This window comes from Petromyzon marinus, unplaced genomic scaffold (genome assembly GCF_048934315.1).
Source record: "Petromyzon marinus isolate PM22_M1 ecotype Great Lakes invasive population unplaced genomic scaffold, UKy_Petmar_22M1.pri1.0 PM_G_Scaffold_17, whole genome shotgun sequence".
NCBI lineage: Eukaryota > Metazoa > Chordata > Hyperoartia > Petromyzontiformes > Petromyzontidae > Petromyzon > Petromyzon marinus.
In genome coordinates this window covers 327085-344021 of record NW_027422728.1, presented here as the reverse complement: position 1 = coordinate 344021, position 16937 = coordinate 327085, and the positions used below count along the sequence as shown (strand labels likewise).

The window sequence follows — 16937 nt, the reverse complement described above, 5'->3', positions numbered from 1 at the left end:
ACGGCTTTCTTTCTAAGGGACAATGCATCATATATTATCATAGTATGTGTTTTGTTTGCATTTTGACTGCAGGTATTGTGGTTAATGCAGTAACATGAATCCTTGTAAAAAGGTTTCAGTTTTGTTGCCAAAAAAAGGGGAAAAACCCTTACTATTATTATTACATTTTGGTACTGGCAAAGGTCTAATGAAGATAAAAAACATGCATTTGAACAAACGCAACAATCATCCGGGAAAATTGTTCTCGGAGCGCAGCTAGAAAAAAAAAGCACAAACGTTTTAAGAGACGCAACATATCATTTACTGCAGATAGTTTCACATCAATCACTCAATCTCGGTCAATGCTCACCGCCACTATTGCCAGACATTGTGTAACAGGTAAGAGGCGTAGCCCTGCAATTCTTACCTGTGCCACTGCTGACAGATGGGGCTCCACGAGAGGGGGCTCTGGAGAGCCCCTTTGAGTCGGGCGGGGTAATTTTGACTCTTTCACGTTGGCCAGACGTCTTCGAAGAGGATTTTGTACACGATACATATATATACGTTATGAACCTGTGACCAATGCCGACTGTTACACTTCTAATAGGATACTCGTAAGCAATGCGTTAGGCTTGACAGGAATTGAACGATGTGTTGTACCGCACATTTTCCACGAATGCTCAGACCACTTTGGTGTGTGTGCATGTTGTATACTCCCCACAGGATTATAAGATAGGCGTCGTTGTGCTCTCATAGTTCAACAATCTTTAGGATCCGACGGTGCATTCCATAACTAAAGGTTAATCCTCTGTTCATTATGATGTCGTTTTTGGTTGCTTAGTACACTGAGTGAACGTATTTCAACGGAACATGAAAATGACTTTTTTGTTATGTAACTGAGCGTACCCAGCTATATTTTCACATAGCTCAGTGCCATGATACTACTACTCAGATTTATGTTCCATTAGAAGTTAAGATTACGGTTAAAAGTCACGACTTACTTGCACGCACTTTACGTCGGTAACGCTAAACACACAAACGTTCATTGTGAACGATCAAAGACAACTGTCTGACGTTGTGACTTAAAAAAGTGTTTTAACAGAAATTCAGGCAATTTAAAACAACACGTCATCACAATTTCTTGGCTGTACGTTCTGTTTGTGTGTAACCAGTTTTCTGCGGCAAGACTTAAAGTCAAATTGTGTATACGCACTCAATAAAATGCATCCCACGACAATTATTTTTGTGGAATTTCTTTTTTAAAACATGAACATTTAAGTTTGTAGTTGGCACGTTTTTAACGCGGCAATGAAAGTTGTTTAAAAGTCAAAAGCCTCTGTCTCTCTCTCTGTCTCTCTCTTCTCGTCTCCACTGTCGCTGCCCGTCGGAGCTCGGCGTCTGCGGCTCCTCTCATAGGTGGGCGTCCCCGGCCCGAACGCTCCCAGGAAGCCCTCCTGTGTGGCAGCAGAGAAACAGAACGAAAAGAGAGCCCCATCATCATCATCGTCATCACACAGCTGCTGCTGCTGCTACTCAGCCCCGAGCTGTAAATGCTCTGCTGGTACGCATGGCATTGTCCTTGTGCTGGTCGCCTTTTGGCGTTGTTCTCTGATCTGATACTTGGTGGTGAGTCACTGGTAGAGAGACACTGGGTAGTGAGACACTGGGTAGTGAGACACTGCGTAGTGAGACACTGGGTAGTGAGACACTGGTTAGTGAGACACTGGGTAGTGAGACACTGGGTAGTGAGACAATGGGTAGTGAAACACTGATACAGAGACACTGGGTAGTGAGACACTGGGTAGTGAGACACTGATACAGAGACACTGGGTAGTGAGACACTGGGTAGTGAAACATTGGGTAGTGAGACACTGATACAGAGACACTGGTTAGTGAGACACTGGGTAGTGAAACACTGGGTAGTGAGACTGCTAGTGAGACACTGGGTAGTGAGTCACTGGTACAGAGACACTGGGTAGTGAGACACTGGGTAGTGAAACACTGGGTAGTGAGACGCTGCTAGTGAGACACTGGGTAGTGAGACACTGGGTAGTGAGACACTGCTAGTGAGACACTGGGTAGTGAGACACTGCTAATTAGACACTGGGTAGTGAGACACTGGGTAGTGAGACACTGCTAATTAGACACTGGGTAGTGAGAAACTGGGTAGTGAGACACTGGGTAGTGAGACACTGCTAATTAGACACTGGGCAGTGAGACACTGGGTAGTGAGACACTGGTTAGTGAGACACTGGGTAGAGAGACACTGGGTAGTGAGACACTGGGTAGTGAGACAATGGCTAGTGAGACACTGGGTAGTGAGACACTGGGTAGTGAGACACTGCTAGTGAGACACTGGGTAGTGAGACACTGGGTAGTGAGACACTGCTAGTGAGACACTGGGTAGTGAGACACTGGGTAGTGAGACACTGATAGTGAGACACTGCTAGTGAGACTGGGTAGTGAAACACTGGGTAGTGAGACACTGCCAGTGAGACACTGGATAGTGAGACACTGGGTAGTGAGACACTGATAGTGAGACACTGCTAGTGAGACACTGGGTAGTGAAACACTGGGTAGTGAGACACTGCTAGTGAGACACTGGGTAGTGAGACACTGGGTAGTGAGACACTGCTAATTAGACACTGGGCAGTGAGACACTGGGTAGTGAGACACTGGTTAGTGAGACACTGGGTAGAGAGACACTGGGTAGTGAGACACTGGGTAGTGAGACAATGGCTAGTGAGACACTGGGTAGTGAGACACTGGGTAGTGAGACACTGCTAGTGAGACACTGGGTAGTGAGACACTGGGTAGTGAGACACTGCTAGTGAGACACTGGGTAGTGAGACACTGGGTAGTGAGACACTGATAGTGAGACACTGCTAGTGAGACTGGGTAGTGAAACACTGGGTAGTGAGACACTGCCAGTGAGACACTGGGTAGTGAGACACTGGGTAGTGAGACACTGATAGTGAGACACTGCTAGTGAGACACTGGGTAGTGAAACACTGGGTAGTGAGACACTGCTAGTGAGACACTGGGTAGTGAGTCACTGGTACAGAGACACTGGGTAGTGAGACACTGGGTAGTGAAACACTGGGTAGTGAGACACTGCTAGTGATACACTGGGTAGTGAGACACTGGGTAGTGAGACACTGCTAATTAGACACTGGGCAGTGAGACACTGGGTAGTGAGACACTGGTTAGTGAGACACTGGGTAGAGAGACACTGGGTAGTGAGACACTGGGTAGTGAGACAATGGCTAGTGAGACACTGGGTAGTGAGACACTGGGTAGTGAGACACTGCTAGTGAGACACTGGGTAGTGAGACACTGGGTAGTGAGACACTGATAGTGAGACACTGCTAGTGAGACACTGGGTAGTGAGACACTGGGTAGTGAGACACTGCTAGTGAGACACTGGGTAGTGAGACACTGGGTAGTGAGACACTGCTAGTGAGACACTGGGTAGTGAGACACTGGGTAGTGAGACACTGATAGTGAGACACTGCTAGTGAGACTGGGTAGTGAAACACTGGGTAGTGAGACACTGCCAGTGAGACACTGGGTAGTGAGACACTGGGTAGTGAGACACTGATAGTGAGACACTGCTAGTGAGACACTGGGTAGTGAAACACTGGGTAGTGAGACACTGCTAGTGAGACACTGGGTAGTGAGTCACTGGTACAGAGACACTGGGTAGTGAGACACTGGGTAGTGAAACACTGGGTAGTGAGACACTGCTAGTGATACACTGGGTAGTGAGACACTGCTAATTAGACACTGGGTAGTGAGACACTGGGTAGTGAGACACTGGGTAGTGAGACACTGCTAATTAGACACTGGGTAGTGAGACACTGGGTAGTGAGACACTGGGTAGTGAGACACTGCTAATTAGACACTGGGCAGTGAGACACTGGGTAGTGAGACACTGGCTAGTGAGACACTGGGTAGAGAGACACTAGGTAGTGAGACACTGGGTAGTGAGACAATGGCTAGTGAGACACTGGGTAGTGAGACACTGGGTAGTGAGACACTGCTAGTGAGACACTGGGTAGTGAGACACTGGGTAGTGAGACACTGATAGTGAGACACTGCTAGTGAGACACTGGGTAGTGAGACACTGGGTAGTGAGACACTGGGAAGTGAGACACTGGCTAGTGAGGTACTGGGTAGTGAGACACTGGGTAGTGAGACACTGCTAGTGAGACACTGGGTAGTGAGACACTGGGTAGTGAGACACTGTTAGTGAGACACTGGGTAGTGAGACACTGCTAGTGAGACACTGGGTAGTGAGACACTGGGTAGTGAGACACTGGGTAGTAAGACACTGGGGAGTGAGACACTGCTAGTGAGACACTGGGTGGTGAGACACTGGGTAGTGAGACACTGCTAGTGAGACACTGGGTGGTGAGACACTGGGTAGTGAGACACTGGGGAGTGAGACACTGGGTAGGAGTCTAGGCCATAGAGAAGACTGCTTCTACTGCTGTATCTGGTGTAGGCCGACCAGTTCTCAAAGACAAAGCGTGTGCACTGAGCGACTTCCGAGACACGTCGAGTAGAAGGCTTCTTATTTATTAAGAGCACACGGGGCGATACACTTCGTAACACAGCTGCACATAGACGATCCTAACACACAGCCCATCTCCGGCATACGCTGCGCCAGCTGTCCGACTAGCGTAGCGGCGGCGGCAACGGAGAGGGTGTTGCAGAACAGCCACGTGGTCGGAGACGAAGGGATCACGACGAGCAGAGACGCAGCCAGGACCCAAGACCCGCTAACAGCCCCGAACCTCTGGTTTCGGTCTCCCTTATATATGCCGGGCGTGGCCAAGCTCCACCTCTGGCCACGCCCCTTTCCAAGCTCCACCACTGGCCACGCCCCTTTCCAGAACCTTCGGGCTGGTTCATCCCCCGCTCCTCCTGATGTCGAGGGGAAATGGGCGAGGACTGTGGCTCATGCAGCTGCAATTGGCTGCTTTGGGTACGCGGTCCAGACCTATCCCCATAGACCCTGGCTCACAAAGTAGGTGTTCAGGCTGGCTGAAAAAAAAGCGACAGGCTGACTCTCATCGTCTGCAGCATCCCACGTCAGAGAATGAGGCTTACCGCAGCCTTCGCTCGGAGGTTCGGAGAGCCGTGAGGCGCTGTAAGGACGGTCGGTTGTCGCGGGTTGCTAAGGAGATGGAGTCTGCCTCAATGGCCCATGATCACAAATCGCTCTTTAATTCCATAAAGAAGTAACCTGCAGCACCACACTTATTACTATGATTAGGGGAAAGAACGGTGATCCAATCTCCGACCCCCAGGAACGGGTTTGCAGATTTGCTGAGCATTTCTGTGAGGTCCTGGAGGAGGGGAAATCCCTCAGCCTGGAAAACATCGTGGCACAAAGTGGAGATGACCCTGCTGAGGCTGCGGTGCCTCAAAGGTGTCGAAGAAGTCACCCCCTGTGAGTGGCTGGCTGAGGTACCATCTGTTGAGGAAGTACTTAAGGCGATCCAGAGCCTAAGACCAGGAAAGGCAGCGGGCAGAGATGATCTCCCAAGCGAAATGCTGAGCGAGGGTGGCGTTTGTTGAAAAGTTTTGTCCACACAGTACACGTCTTTTGGCGTTGCTGAAACCGTTCGTTGCCCGTCCCGCGCTCATGTTGCTGCTGTGATAGGTTATTGTCTTTTATAAATTTGAATGGCGATCCTTTATTTATTTATATATGCATCTACGTAGTTGGTTTACGTCATGTTATTAGAAATGGCAGTACGGGGATTCAACCGCTAGGTGGCAACCGCAGCATTGCTTTGATGATCCGGAGTAAGAGAGAGACGCCTATTAGCATTGGACACGGAGTAGACGACAGAGGTAGCTCAAATGACAGAGGACAATTATTTACTTATTCAGTTTCTCAACGGGGATAGCTACCCCCCCCTCCAAACCATCAACAAAAGCAGTGGCCATTTATCCCCGCGGCTGAATCATTTTGGTGGCGCATGCCAGCTTTACCACGTTCGCCGCTTGTTGCAGAAATTCACCGTTCAAATCCGGCACTCACCCTGCTCACGGCTGCCGTTGCATTAACCGTAAACATACGCGCCTTCCACTTGACAGTCGGATGTTAAAGACCTCGCAACGTCTGTCGCAAGATCACGCCATTGTGTGCTGCTGTCACGGTCCCGATTTGCCAAATAAAAAAAAATGACCCGCAGATTGTAATAGACAGCACTCGTGGAAGACCCCTATGGCTGAAGTATGGCAGGGGCCTCCTGAAAGAGTCATGATACTCATTGAGGTTGTCCTTGATAAACAAGCGAACACCTGGAATTACACGCAATTTGGATGACTCTCAGCGGCGAATAATATCTGAACCGGTCCTAGGTCCACACTACTTCACAACCCACACTGATCAGCATGGTGAAGTATGGTCAAACAACCTAAATGACCCAACATGGTGTAATCAGACCATTATTCAGCAGTATTTTCACGAAAGGGCTGGTGGGAAAGCATGGTCCAACAATTCCCATGACCAATACTGTTGGGGAATCCTTCATCCAGCGGCGGATTGACAAAGTGCCGCATAAATCTTTACTGGCGTGCTGCATCAGCAACCGTGATAAGCAGTGCATATGAAGAAAGAAACACCTTGATTAAAAAAAAATCTTTAACTGAATTTTTTGCCCAGCTGTCCTTTGTTGACGACGTTTAATGGCGCTGATGCATGTATAATCCATTAACAAGCAAGCAGTGTTGGTGGATAACACAGGCATTGAGATGCCATGCTGTGCAGCCGCCCACCCACCTCCAAGGCAACTGAATGCTGTGTGAAGTGTAGCAGACAGTACAGTTCAGCAGTTTTCAAATAATAAAATCGAGGACATTTGTCAATCCACTGCTAGACAGATGGATGCGTCTGTGCCATTTTGGTCACGATGGTTGTATGACCATACTTCGAGGTGGCGAGATGTTAACTACCTCGCCTGGTATATAGGAGGTCGTGGGTTAGATCCCGACCCTTACACGTGTATATTTGGAGTTTGAATTTCTCTCTCATCGTGGTCGCATGGATTTTTCTCCGGGGCCTCCGGTTTTTCCCTCTCCACATTTAGAATCAACGTGCGTTTATAGAGTATTTGGCTGCTATAAATTTCCCCATGATGAGCCACTTCGTTGAGCTATCATTTGTGATAGCCAGATCGTTTATAAAAAAGAGCTATATAGCTCTGGGCCTTACCTGGTGAAATATATATTTTTAATTTAGTTTATATGGTGGAAGCCAGGGACTAGTTCAGATATAGCTCCTCACTGTGATGTTAGCCGTGGCTGGGAGTTGAACTCGGGTTCAATCGTATGGTGTGCTGACCACTATGTATTTTATAGCTTTATTTTGGTGATTTCTAAAACAGATGGTTAAGCCATGTTTCTTGCGGAAGTGCGGAGTTGGCCTGATAACTTGAATCTAACTTGTCTTCTGGTTGTTATTGTTTGTCTTGCATCACACTGGGATTTTTGCACACAGCGTTGTAATACGGTGTTTTTTTCTGTAAGATTTGCTGGTTTATCCAGGATGTTTCTGTTGCGCGTCGTTGTCGCTTTAAGATGTTTCTCTGTTCATACTTTGTTGCGGTTGCACCCGACTCAAGAGCCGCATGGCTCACAGGGCTACACCTAATGAATGAAACTTGAAAACTTGAAACTGCCCTACATGACATCATAACAACAGTCTGGACCACTGGACGGGTTCCGCAGGATTGGAAGGATGCCCTGGCGGTCCCCCTCTTTAAAAAGGGGGACCGCACAGACTGTAACAACTACAGGGGCATCTCACTCCTTAGTGTGCTGGTAAAGGTCCTGGCAAGGATTATTTAACATCGCCTTGCCAGGCATGCTGAGGAGAGGCTTACGGAGCCCCAATGCGGTTTCAGGAAAGAGCGGTCCTGCACAGATGCCATGTGATCTGTCCGTCTGCTACAGCAGAGGTGTAGGGAATTCCAACAAGACCTACACATCTCTGCTTTATTTACCTGGTCAAGGCCTATGATACCATCAGTAGGCCTGGGATCTGGGTTGTTCTTCGTGCTTTCGGAGTCCCTGACCTGCTGCTCACGATCATGAACGACCTTCATGATGGTGAGCAGGCCTGGGTAAAACTACGTGGCCGGGAGTCGCAGCCATTCCCTGTACACCTTGGGGTGCGACAGGAATGTCCTCTGGCTCCCACATTATTTAACATCTATTTTGACCACGTAGTTTGTGAAGCCTTTTCATCTGGTACAGATACAATGGGAGGCTGATTGATGCCCGGGTGCAGTCAAGGGATGGCTCCCTATTTCTCAAACATGTTATTGGTGGTGGTGTTGGCGGTGGTGGTGTTGGCGGTGGTGGTGTTGGCGGTGTTGGTGGTGGTGGCGACGTTAGTGGTGTTAGTGGTGGCGACGGTAGTGGTGTTGGTGGTGGCGGTGGCGACGGTAGTGGTGTTGGTGGTGTTAGTGGTGGCGACGGTAGTGGTGTTGGTGGTGGCAATGGCGACGGTAGTGGTGTTGGCGGTGGTGACGGTAGTGGTGTTAGTGGTGGCAACGGTAGTGGTGTTGGTGGTGGCGGTGGTGACGGTAGTGGTGTTAGTGGTTAGTGATGGCGATGGTAGTGGTGTTAGTGGTGGCGACGGTAGTGGTGTTAGTGGTGGCGACGGTAGTGGTGTTGGTGGTGTTAGTGGTGGCGACGGTAGTGGTGTTTGCGGTGGTGACGGTAGTGGTGTTATTGGTGGCGACGGTAGTGGTGTTGGTGGTGGCGACGGTAGAGGTGTTGGCGGTGTTAGTGGTGGCAACGGTAGTGGTATTGGTGGTGGCAACGGTAGTGGTGTTGGCGGTGTTAGTGGTGGCGACGGTAGTGGTGTTGGTGTTGGCGGTGTGTAACCCCTCACCCAGCCTCCCTGCTCCATGAGCCACGGCTTGCGTGTGATCAACAGCACAGCGGCCACCGCGTCTGTCAAGGGCCACGACTTCTCCAAGTCGCCCAGACGACCGGAGGCCCTCAAGCTCTTCACGAGCAGCGCGCAAAACACCACCATGGACAGGACGCCTTCCCAGTTCATGGGCCCGCCGGCGAGAACCTTCCAGGCCATGGTCACGACCAGCCGGAGCGGCTCCGCCTCCCTCGCCAGCTCCTCCGTGCGGCTCGCCAAGTCCGGGATGGAGGCTTCAAGCTGAGCGAGCAAGATGTCCCCTTGGGTGTCGAGCACCTCCTGCAGCTGCTCCACACGCTGCCGGACGAGCCGCTGGGAAGCCTGGAGCTCCGACTGCACCTCCTGCGCCTGCCGCCGCAGTTGCTGCACCTGCCGCCACAGTTCCTGCCAGTTCTTGAACTGCCGCAGCTGCTCAAACTGCTCGTGCTGCGTCAGCTGCAGCTGCTTGAACCGATGCATTAGCTGTAAGTCCTGGAGCCGATACTGCTCCTGCACCTCCTGGAGCTGCTGCTCCTGCACCCCCTGGCGCTGCTGCCGCTCCTGCTGGAGCCGCCGCACGAGCTTCTGTTGCTGCTGCACCTGCTCAAGCTGCTCCTGCACCTCCTGCACATGCTGGAGCTGCTGCTGCCGGAGATTCTCCGCCCGCTGCTGCTGTTGCTGCTGCGCCAGCTGGAGTTGTCGCTGCACCTTCAGGAGCTGCTCCTGCAACTGCTGAAGCTGCTGCTGGTGGTGCTGGTGCAGTCCCTGCTGCACAGGCTGCTGGTGCTGCTGCTGCAGTCCCTGCTGCACAGGCTGCTGGTGCTGTCCCTGCTGCACAGGCTGCTGGTGCTGCTGCTTGTGGAGCTGCCGCCGCTGCTCCGCCTGTTCTGTCAGGTGAGCCACGTAGCCGGAGATTAGATCGGAGGTTACGATGGTCAGCAGCTGCATCGCTTCATCCTCCTCCTCCTCCTCGCCGCCGCAGCAGCCGACCCTCGCCTGTATCCCACCCGCAGAATGCGACGCGGCATGGGCAGAGGCCGCAGGCTGCATGGCGGTGTAGGCCTCAGTGGCGGGCGTTGACGTCGTTGTTGCTGATTCCGCTGCTGCGGGGTCGTTGATGTCGCGAGGCAACTGAGGAGGTGGAGGAGGGGGACGAGGTGGAGGTAGAGGAGGTAGAGGAGGCAGAGGAGGTGGCGACTTCGCGCCTCGCTGGGAGCTGTTTGGCTTCTCCCTCCATTCAGATTTGGTTCTCGGTGATGGCGTAGGATCGATCCGTGGATCTATTCGGTATCGAGGGAAATCGATTCCTCCACGTTCGAATCGACTTCGATTGCAAGCCGTCGGTCGATTTTGACCTCGATTCACGATCCGCACGCGAGGGGGCGGGGCCACGTGGGTGGACGTACAATGCAAAATCAGTTCTGAGAAAGAGTTCATAGTTCATTTATTTGGTATAGCCCTGTGAGCCATTCGGCTCTTGAATCGGGTGCAACCGCAACAAACAAAAAACATGAACAAGAAAACATCTTAAAGTGATTTTGTGACTGTGCAAACAGAAAATACAGGAAAAAAATATCAAAATATTCAAGCAGCAATAGCACCGTACACCAACGCTGTGTGCAAAAATCTCAGTGGGATGCAAGTCAAACAACAACAACAACCACAAGACAACTAAGATTAAGGCCATCAGTCTAACTCCGTACTACAATAAACAAAAACATGGCCAAAACAAAAAAACTTTTCGAAATCACCAAAATAAAAGCCATAAATGCAATGTAACAGTGATCATAGGGACTGTGACCGAATTTTTAACAATAAACTACATAAATAAATTATAACACCAAAATCTAGGGCCATAATTTAGGCCACTGAATAGCAGTGGCAGCTAGAGTTGTACAACTCCTCTAGAGCAGTTTTGAGTGAAGATCTCATAGGTAGTGATTTAAGTTGCAGTTTATTGGCAATAGCATTCCAGACCCTGGGGGCATCAATAGCAAAAGCTCTTCCTCCAGTTTTTGTACGGCAATAGGGAATGTGAAGCTGGTAAATGAGCGAAGACCTGAGGTCAAATTTGTTCTTTGAAACAGAGGAGATCCAGTAGGTAGTCTGCGGAATTTTTTGTAAGTACATCGTGAATAAATAAGATCTGGTGCACAAGCCGTCGAACATTAAGAGATGTTAAGTTTGACCCAATGTAGAGATCACAGTGGTGAGTCCTATATGGGCAATTCAATGCAAATCTTAAGGCCGAGTGATAGATGGAATCAAGCTTCTTCAGTACAGTACTTGGGGCTGATTTATACACGATGTCACAGTAGTCAAGTAGAGGCAGTATGGTAGCTTTTATCAATTCCAAACGGAACATTGATAGAGACCCATAGACTGCTCATAGAGACCCATAGACTACTCATAGAGACCCTTAGAGTACTCATAGAGACCCATAGACTACTCATAGAGACCCATAGACTACTGATAGAGACCCATAGAGTCACCGCACAGAGACCCATAGACTACTGATAGAAACCCATAGAGTACTGATAGAGATCCATAGACTACTGATAGAGACCCATAGAGTACTGATAGAGACCCATAGAGTACTGATAGAGACCCATAGAGTCACTACACAGAGACCCATAGACTACTGATAGAGACCCATAGACTACTGATAGAATCAGAATCAGAAAGGGTTTTATTCGCCATGAAAGTTCACACCGACACGGAATTTACTTTGGCAGGATGGTGCATACATTCAACATATAGGAATCTAAAATCTTCAATAAGTTTTAAACAAGTCTTACTATAAGGGTTAAAAGTCTAACTAACACACAAGGGGCTGAAGTATATGCAATTGAATAAATATCGAATATAAAATAGCTTTAAGATATAATTTAAAAATAAAAAATACAAATAGGTTAACATAGTTAATATCGGCAAGGTGTCATTATGTAGATAAAATGTTAATATCAGTGTTAGCCCTTGGCCTTGTTTAACAGGCCAGCAGCAGATGGGAAGAAACTGTTTTTATGGCGTGAGGTTTTGGTCCTGATGGACCGAAGCCTTCTGCCGGAGGGGAGTAGCTGAAACAGAGTGTCCAGGGTGGGAGGAATCGGCCACAAATCTTCCTCGCTCGCCTCATGGTCCTTGTCGTGTGCAGGTCGTCGAGGGTTGGTAGATTGCAGGCAATTATCTTCTCAGCAGTGTGGATGATACGCTGCAGTCTGCTCTTGTTCTTGGCAGTGGCAGCAGCGTACCAGACGGTTATGGAGGATGTGAGGATGGATTCAATGATCGCTGTATAGAATTGCACCAGCATTGTCTTTGGCAGGTTGAATTTCTTCAGCTGCCGTAGAAAGTACATCCTCTGTGCAGTGTGCTTAACAGCGGATGTCAAACAAGCCACTGTGTCACTCACAACGCACATTGCATGTTGGTGTCACGGTCAAAATTGTGGCAATTCCAGTAACACTATCCAGAAACTCCACAGGGAGATGACGCGTCAATGATCGCCCCCTACCGACAGACTCATGTCTCGTGCAGGCTGGTGCAGGGCCACCTTGTGCCACACAGGGGCAGCTGCCACTAGGGGGCCCCCTTCCATTGTTTGAGATGAGGTTCGATACGAAACACCGAGTTGGTGAGGCAATTAGGCAAGCGACTTATGAGTGCAAATGTGTTGTTTATAACGTAGTGAATGCTTGGGAGCTTAATTGTCTCTCGCTCCTGCTCACAGATTTACCCAGCCCACAGCTCCACAGATACCAGCCGCTCTTCCTGGGCAGGTTCGGTTACGTACGGTGCGAAATAAGTTCCAGATACACACACAGAGACTCACACATACCCATAGATTATCATGGTTGGCTAGGTATGGTGCGAAATAAGTTATACACACACAGAGACCCATATATTAACACGGTTGGCTAGGTATGGTGCGAAAGAAGTTATACACACACAGAGACCCATGGATTAACACGGTTGGCTACGTACGGTGCGAAAGTTACAGATAAACAAGTTTGAGTCGCGGGCCGTGGAAGTTGACCGGGCGCGTGTTGCTACTGACAGTCGTGAATACGGTTGGATAGACGCTGATAGAGAGACACACACACAGACAAGAGAGGCGGACAGACACAGACAAGAGGAACACAGAAACGACAGAGAGACACAGGCAGAAAGAAACACAGAGGCAAACAGATGACACAGACGGACAGAGAGATGTTGAATCGAACACACTGAACTCGCTCCATTGAAAGAGATTCCTCGATCTTTGCAATGCCCGGAAGTCATTCTTATTTTTATTGATTTAATTGCGTGTGGTGTGTACGTGCAGGCAATGTGGGATATCGATGTACACAGATATGAACAAGATCAGCAGACAAGACGTCTTTAATTTAATCGGTCTCTCCACGAAACAAAGGAATGTTGAACACAAAATATAAATCCCACGGCCTTCGTGCGAGTCCATAATTACTGCAGCATTGCTTCAGTGCAAGCCAACTGTGGACCGGTTTTGGTGGACAATGTCTCAACAGCAGTGGGGCTTGCTTCAAGCCATGGTTGTGAACATCCAGATGTTAATCAGCAAGGAGCACTTCTAGTCCGAGCTCGACAAAATCTACGTCAACACGTAAGACAAAATTATAATTCGTGTTGTAAAGAATGTATCTCCTCTACGTGTAACTTTAAGGTGGTATGCCTTGTAACTGATGAATGATCCGAGTGTGCTTTCTATGTCAAAGACAATGAGTTGCTCCAGATGCTTCCTGAAACACAAAAATAGCCTTTGACCTGTATCACAAGAACAACGGGTCTCACCTGAGTTATCTATACAGGTTACTTCCAAACACACACACACACTTTGTCCTAACATCACTTATTCAATGTTTGACCCTTATAAAAAATAAAGTGATGCATGTACACACAATATCAGACAAGTGTTCATTCTAAATTATTGACAGGAATTTTAACAAAATGTAATTACTGCAGTGAAATATACTGCATCAGATAACATCTGATTAAGAAACTATTTTAAAAAAATATGCAGCGTCTGCTTAACAGTGGATGTAAAACATACTATTGTAGTGTCATTCAAAACGAGTAGGCCATTCATGCTGGCTAATTCTAAACATTAGCGACAAATTACAAAACTGAGATGAAACATCAATCATCGCCCCCTACTGACAGCCTCTTGTTCACATAATCTTTGGTTCTTTCAGTAAAGTCACGTAGGTAGAAAAAATAATAGATCACGACGTTTCGATCGTAACACAAGCGGTCGTCCTCAGGCGGAAAAAATAATAAATGCAGGCCGGTGCAGGGCCACTACCCTGTGCCACACAGGGGCAGCTGCTACTTGGGGATGCTCTTCGAGTGTTTCAGACGAGATCCGAAACTCCGAGTTGCCGAGGCGATTAAGCAAGCACCGAATGAATGCAATTATTATAACATAGTGAATGCTTGGGGGCTTCTTGGCTCTCGCTCCTGGTCAGAGATCTCCCCAACCCACGGGCCCACAAAGACTGGCCGCTCGCTCTTACTCTGCAGGTTGAACCTAGGAATTGAGTGTTCAACTTCACATTCTTTTCATTAAAGGCCTGTGACAAAGGTGCATCTATTGTAGCGACCGTCTCAAGCTTACACATCTACCGGGTCTCCATTTGACTTTGTATTGTCTAGGAGCAAGTCCACCCACACCTCCACTTCCATGAATTGCTGGGAGTTGCCTCGCTCTGCCTCAGTCAGAATTCACCTCTGGCTTCACGTTGCCTCCATCAATGTGAAGGTCCGATTTTGGAGTTGAATCATCTTCACATTTCACCATCACCTCTTCCCTCTTCACCATCACCTCTTCATATTTCACCTTGATACCTTTAAAAGTGTCCAAGCTGGGATTTTCTTCCGGTTCGTGTTTCATGAGGGATGGGCTTATTGTAGCACTTTGACTTTCACAAGCTGATTTCAGACTCCACTCCTTGCAGATCTTCTGATGCTTCTGTGTTCTCTGGTGTACTTGAAGATTTTATGAATGTGCAAACGCCTTCCTGCAGAGTGCACCTGAAGGGTTTCTCTCCTGTGTGTATTCTCTGGTGTGTTACAAGAGGAGATGACTGTGCAAACGCCTTCCCACACACACTGCACTTGAAGGGTTTCTCTCCCGTGTGTGTTCTCTGGTGTACTTTAAGATGTAGTGACTGTGAAAACGCCTTCCCGCACAGAGTGCACTTGAAGGGTTTCTCTCCCGTGTGTGTTCTCTCGTGTACTTGAAGATGTGGTGACCGTGCAAACATCCCGCACAAAATGCACCTGAAGGGTTTCTCTCCTGTGTGTGTTCTCTGGTGTTTTTTAAGAACAGTTGAATGTGAAAATGCCTTCCCACACACAGTGCACTTGAAGGGTTTCTCTCCCGTGTGTGTACTCTGGTGTCTTTGCAGACTTGATGAATGTGCAAACGCCTTCCCACACACAGTGCACCTGAAGGGTTTCTCTCCCGTGTGTGTTCTCTCGTGTACTTGAAGATTTGATGACCGTGCAAACATCATCCCGCACAAAATGCACCTGAAGGGTTTCTCTCCTGTGTGTGTTCTCTGGTATTTTTTAAGAACAGTTGACTGTGAAAATGCCTTCCCACACACAGTGCACTTGAATGGTTTCTCTCCTGTGTGTGTTCTCTGGTGTTTTTTAAGAACAGTTGACTGTGAAAATGCCTTCCCACACACAGTGCACTTGAAGGGTTTCTCTCCCGTGTGTGTTCTCTGGTGTCTTTGCAGACTTGATGAATGTGCAAACGCCTTCCCGCACATCGTGCACCTGAAGGGTTTCACTCCCGTGTGTGTTCTCTGGTGTTCTTTAAGATGTGGGGACTGTGCAAATGCCATCCCACACACACTGCACTTGAACGGTTTCTCTCCCGTGTGTGTTCTCTGGTGTGTTTGCAGATTTGATGACTGTGAAAATGCCTTCCCACACACAGTGCACTTGAAGGGTTTCTCTCCTGTGCGAGTTCTCTGGTGCTGTGTCAAATTTCCAGTCCGATCCGTGCTGTATGCACGCTGGTCGCATTGTTGACTTGTCATACCGAGCTGTGCTGACTGCATTTGCTCCATCAGACCAATTCTGCGGAGGAAGCGTCAGAAGAAGCGTCAGCTGCAGACAGAAAAAAATTAACATACACACAATCTACACGTCAGTATCGAGGCACAGAGGAATGCATATATAGTCACATGTGACTTACACGTCTATATTCATATATTCATGATGTAGTAAAAACGTTTCCCAAATTCATCACAGGGCTGTGATGGCACACAATGAGAGGGAAACTGGTTATAAACATGCCTGGAAGCCCTCGTATCTTCAAAATGAATGTTAACCCAAAACTCCGAGCACACAATTTCGGCTGTCTGGCTACAAAAGGAATATTTATGAGAGCTAAATTCAGCTGACATAGCAAAGGGTGTTGAAAACAATACTATTTGTGTTAGGCAGAAATGCATAAATCAACGTTCAATCGCAACTTAGAGGTGTGAATCCAGGCTCAGATGTCCTTGAATGCGGGGGATGAACAGTTCCGACTTCAGCTGAATGTGTGTGCTGTGTTAACTTCCTGTTTCCATTCATATAAAGAGTTCCAGAGGAAAACAAAACTAAACTATTGTTATAATATAACCTCCGTGTTCAACAAAGTTAATAGACGTTACTGCAAACACAAACTGTACACTGTCACTGGGTAAACAGGCGGTGGCGTGTCTAGAATCACGCCTGGCCACCTTCATCTGCTTGGCATGAATGCTTCCTCACTCCACCAAGTAATTAATCGAGGATTAACGAACACAGCCGAGGCTAACTGGAGTTTGCGTGTCTCTCTCCGTGGTGAGATGTTAACTACCTCACCTGGTATACAGGAAGTCGTGGGTTCGATCCCGACCCTGACGCCTGCTGTATATTTGGAGTTTGCGCATCTCTCCGCTGAGTATCTTTGACCGATAGACATTGACACACGTATTCTTGTTGATTTCGGTAAAGTTACGTA

General features: G+C 48.4%; 2 protein-coding genes across 2 annotated transcripts; both read right to left on the bottom strand.

Moving 5' to 3' along the window:
- Window positions 1-277: 277 nt before the first annotated feature.
- Window positions 278-10188, bottom strand: LOC142911126 (uncharacterized). The gene is made up of 2 exons (XM_076060200.1): window positions 8897-10188; window positions 278-1433 (listed from the first exon to the last, which is right to left on the bottom strand). The coding sequence occupies exons 1-2, from the start codon at window positions 9965-9967 to the stop codon at window positions 1299-1301; spliced, it is 1206 nt and encodes a 401-aa protein (XP_075916315.1). The 5' UTR covers window positions 9968-10188; the 3' UTR covers window positions 278-1298.
- A 2987-nt stretch (window positions 10189-13175) lies between these two features.
- Window positions 13176-16937, bottom strand: LOC142911125 (uncharacterized). Its single transcript, XM_076060199.1, has 2 exons — window positions 16799-16937; window positions 13176-16024 (listed from the first exon to the last, which is right to left on the bottom strand). Exons 1-2 carry the CDS (start codon window positions 16864-16866, stop codon window positions 14857-14859), a joined length of 1236 nt encoding a protein of 411 aa, XP_075916314.1. The 5' UTR covers window positions 16867-16937; the 3' UTR covers window positions 13176-14856.

Bases quoted from the DNA above. Each gene is read 5' to 3' on its own strand.
- LOC142911125 (XM_076060199.1), bottom strand. From the start codon at position 16,866: ATGCGCAAACTCCAAATATACAGCAGGCGTCAGGGTCGGGATCGAACC. The intron at 16,025-16,798 runs GTGAGGTAGTTA...CTTCCTCCGCAG, and splicing joins CACGACTTCCTGTATACCAG to AATTGGTCTGATGGAGCAAA.
- LOC142911126 (XM_076060200.1), bottom strand. From the start codon at position 9,967: ATGCAGCCTGCGGCCTCTGCCCATGCCGCGTCGCATTCTGCGGGTGGG. The intron at 1,434-8,896 runs GTGAGGGGTTAC...GCTGCCACACAG, and splicing joins TCATGGAGCAGGGAGGCTGG to GAGGGCTTCCTGGGAGCGTT.